At 48.3% G+C, this 4474-nt stretch overlaps 1 protein-coding gene across 1 annotated transcript; it reads left to right on the top strand.

Annotated features, from left to right (window-relative positions):
- Window positions 1-373: 373 nt before the first annotated feature.
- On the top strand, window positions 374-2156 carry LOC121530548. Its single transcript, XM_041819786.1, has 2 exons — window positions 374-757; window positions 1341-2156. Exons 1-2 carry the CDS (start codon window positions 374-376, stop codon window positions 2154-2156), a joined length of 1200 nt encoding a protein of 399 aa, XP_041675720.1.
- The last annotated feature ends 2318 nt before the right edge of the window (window positions 2157-4474 follow it).

The raw sequence follows: 4474 nt of genomic DNA, 5'->3' as shown, positions 1-4474 counted from the left end.
ATGACAATCTTCCCGACGAAATGAGCCATAGATGGCAAGTGTTCCTGCAAAGTTATTCCGATCTCGATCAAATCCGTATTCCGAGATGGATCAGCTACAAGCCCCATGTAAAAATCGAGCTTCACGGTTTCTGTGACGCTTCCCAAAAGGCCTATGGGGCGGCGCTGTATGTCAGGGTTGAAGTCGGTCAGCAGATATTGACTAATTTGCTTACGGCAAAGACCCGGGTTGCCCCGGTGAAAACGGTATCCCTCCCCCGACTCGAGCTATGTGGTGCCCTATTGCTGGCAGATATGGTATCCACCATCCTTCCAAATATGCTGTCAGACAGCTCTGAGATTTTCTGCTGGACAGACTCCACCATTGTCTTGGCATGGTTAAAAAACCGGCCTGCTCCTGGACCGCATTCGTAGCCAACCGCGTAACCAAAATCGCTCAAGCTACAAAGATTGAGAATTGGTCCCATGTGCGGCCAGAACACAACTCAGCCGACCTAGCTAGTCGCGGCGTGTCCCTGCAAGAGTTGGGCGATAGCACCCTATGGTGGCATGGCCCCCAATGGCTACAACTGCCGAAACTTCAATGGCCAGAAACTTCGGATCCACACCCAGTCACGGACTTAGAGCAGCGCGCGGTGAAGGTTCATTTCGTACAGCTCCCCGGTGATGATTTCCTTGAACGTTTCTCCAGACTGGACAAGGCCTTACGAGTCGTAGCTTACGTCCAAAGGTTCCTAAATCGCTGTCGTAAGGCTCCGGTAAGTCCGGATAAGCAGCTCAGTAATCGGGAAATCCGGGGGCTGAGAGGACCTACATAATACTTTCCCATCGCGAAGAGTACGCGCTCGAGCTTCGATTGTTGCGAAGTGAAAGTTCCATATCCTCGTCAAGCCAAATTGCTAATTTATTTTCATTTATAGACCAACAAGGACTCTTAAGAGCATGTGGTCGCTTAGCTACCTCCAAGGTCCTGCACTATGACGAGCGCCATCGTGTAATACTCCCGTACAGCTGTCGGCTATCTCGCCTTCTTGTCCAATTCACGCACCAGACTACGCTCCATGGCGGCAACCAACTGACAGTGCCCTTGATACGATCCAAATATTGGATTCCTAAAGTCAAAAATCTGGTAAAGGGCGTGATAAATTCATGCAACGTGTGCCCCATTTATAAAAAACGACTGCAAACCCAATTGATGGGCGGTTTTCCGACTGATCGAGCCTCCTTTTCCAGGCCATTTACTTACACCGGCGTCGATTACGCCGGCCCTTTTGAAGTGAAAAACTACACAGTCTCATCACTAAGTGATATGTTTGTGTGTTTGTGTTCTTTTCTACGAAGGCCATCCATTTGGAAGCCACCTCCGATCTTACAACTGAAAAGTATCTAGCAACGTTTGCTCGTTTTGTTGCTAGAAGAGGTTGTCCTCAGCGGGTCCATCCCGACAACGGCAAAACCTTTGTTGGTGCCTCAAGTCTTCTTTCCTGTGACTTTACGCAAGCACTAATGGAGTCGGTGACTGCAGCGTATAGCTACCAGGGACTCGTGTGGCGTTTCATACCCCCAGGAGCTCCTCATATAGGAGGCCTGTGGGAGGCAGGAGTAAGGAGTTTTAAAACTCTGTTTTACAAATCCACGTCCGCTCGCAAGTATACCTTCAAAAAGCTTTCCGCGCTTTTTGCTAAGATTGAAGCCTGCCTTAATTCCAAACCACTTTTTCCAATAACTGAAGACCCGACAGAATTGTTGGCACTGACGCCAGGCCATTTTCTGATCGGGGGTCCGTTGCTTTCCACGGCGGAGCCTGAAATCAAATGCGACGCCATGTCGATTATAAACCGATGGCAACATCTCAAGGCCCAGCATCAACAATTTAGTTCGCGATGGAAAGAAGACTATCTAAAGGAACTCCACAAGCGCAACAAGTGGCTAAGTCCATCCAGAAACCTAGAAGTGGACGATATGGTCGTTATCAGGGACGATAACTTGCCATCAAACGACTGGCGGCTCGGCAGAATAGTAGCTGCTATACCAGGAGCTGATGCTAGAGTCCGCGTCGTGGACATCCTTACGTCTCGCGGAACAATTCAACGTCCGATCCACAAACTGGTTCTCCTTCCTATGGAAGCTAAGGCAACCGCTAAAACTCCGCAATAACGCCTTCCTTCCTGATGCTTTAAAATCCGTTTATAATGCAGACTAAGTTCGCTTATAATTTTCCTTTTCTTTCTGTATTACTAAAGCATCAAAACCATGGCTCCACGTCCTCACAGCGCCCAAACTTTGGACGACAGACGTTCCCGAGGTACTCAGTCCTACGCTGCCGGAGTCTGTCGGGGCATCCGTCCCCCAGCCTACGCATCCGGACCCCGATCCGCGCACTCAGTGACGACATGCGCGCCCAATTCAAATACATCCGTCTTGCCGACGAGCGGTTCCATCGCCCGACAACAGTCTCACTGGTGTTAGGCTCGAATGTATACCCCGAGGTAATCCGGCCCGGGTTCCTACATATACGTGACGGGCTGCCCGTCGCTCAGAGCACGGGTGGGTTGTATCTGGAGCATACAGACACGCCTAAACCAGCGTCATTAATCCTTTGCCACGCTCGCCCTCGCAAGGGGGAGAATGTTCACGCCAAAGCGGCCCAATTCCAGTCCAGTCCAGTCCCCCAGCCCTGGGGGCCTTAACAGCCGTGAGAGCAGTTCTTCCAGATCGCTCTCATCTCGCTCTCTCGCACTGTTAAGGGTTCTTCCTGGTTCTCTGTTATTGGCCTGAAATATTTGATATACAATTTTTTTTAGCTTTTATTTTGAGGTATCAATAGTCATTTAAAAATCATCTTCTGATGATAAAAAAAAGGAGTACGTTTCCATATATAACTTAACACCGGCCAAGCGCCCCCTTCCCTTCACCTCCTCTCGACCCGGATACCAGACACCGCGACTTCCCTCATCACCCCACTCAGCCAGCACGACTAGCAGAGACACAGCAGCGGTAGTGCAGACACCAAACGTCAGCAGCGTCAGAGCGATAGAACGTCAACGGCAGAATTGCACCGGCAGAATTGCAACGGCAGAATTGCAACGGCAGTAGCGTGAGAATGGAAGAGCAGTGACCGCCCGCTAGCTGCCTCAGCAATAGCTACCGCTACCCCTTCCCATCGCCGCGTCCAACCGAAAATCCAGAGGTAGCACCTGGAGGTTACCAACTCGTTGGCCCAAATATCCAGGAACCGCTGCTATCAGCAGCGCGACAATGGAAGAGCACTGACCAATCGCTAGCTGTCTCAGCCATAGCTACCCCTACCCTTGCTACCCCTACCCCTACCCCCACGGACGGAAATGCAACACCAGCACCTGGAGCATAGCAACACTTTGGCCCAAAATCCCCAAAACCGCTGCTGTCAGCATCGGACTGCTGCAACCGCTCTGCCAGCGTTATGCAGTCAACAAGCCAGGCAAATTATGATTTAGATTTACTTCGATTTGTAAAGCCAGCAGACCATTATTATTTGCAACAATAAAACCATTGTAACGTATAAAAGCGATTACTGTTTTATTTTAACGTAGCTTCGTGGAAAATAAAGACTGAGCTGTGAAAGAGAAGGACGAAGAGACCTGAAATTGGAAAGGAGAGGATGCAGATAACATTAACTAGGTAATATCCGGGGGAATACTCCCCCCTCTGACCATGTCTGGCCATAACTTATATAATTTTCGTAGATGGACTTTTAACTAACAGAAAATTGTAATCAAGTTTATACGTGAGCCACTAATTCTAAAGCTGCTACTCCTATATATTGGCTTATCATACATTATTTGTGATGGTGTTGATTCTATTGCCGCTAAATCGGTTCCAAATAACTCAACGCTATGGAAATCATTTCTAGCTATATGTTGCCTAAAGCCTGGAGAATTTTGTCTATTAAATTGCCGCTAAATCGGTACCAAACAAGTCAAATAATGCTTGAACGTCCGCAAACCGCGGAAAACTGTGCCGTCTATGATATTATTATGAATTTCCTTCGTTTGATCTTGTATAACTTATTTCTGTTAATATCTAACGATTTACCAAAGGTATTTTAAATCGGAACATTATTTCGCTATTTATGAAGAAATTTAGGTTATAAGGCCTCATATGGTTTGTGACGTCACCTTGCATAGCCTTCTTGAAGTACGGACATTTCCCACTCATTGTTGGGTGGTCGCAGTCCTTCTCCGTTTTGCGCTTGCAGAGCATGCAGCAGGCCTTTGCTTTGCAGCATCTGGCTTGGTGTTCCTTTGCGCCGCAATTGTAGCAGCATTTTGAGCAGTCCTCCTGGTTCCTGCAGTTTCCTGCCATGTGGTTAAACTGTATACACTTAAAACACCTTTTGGGTGTTATATTTGGGCGGACTCTGCACCAAGTCCATCCTAGCCTGATTTTGCCCTTCTCCAGGAGCCGTCTTTCTATGTCCGGCATTACTCTTAGTG

The sequence above is a fragment of the Drosophila eugracilis genome, unplaced genomic scaffold (assembly GCF_018153835.1).
Source record: "Drosophila eugracilis isolate 14026-0451.02 unplaced genomic scaffold, ASM1815383v1 contig_973, whole genome shotgun sequence".
NCBI classification, from domain to species: domain Eukaryota; kingdom Metazoa; phylum Arthropoda; class Insecta; order Diptera; family Drosophilidae; genus Drosophila; species Drosophila eugracilis.
The sequence above is the reverse complement of the archived record's forward strand: the minus strand, read 5'-3'. Positions and strand labels throughout refer to the sequence as shown.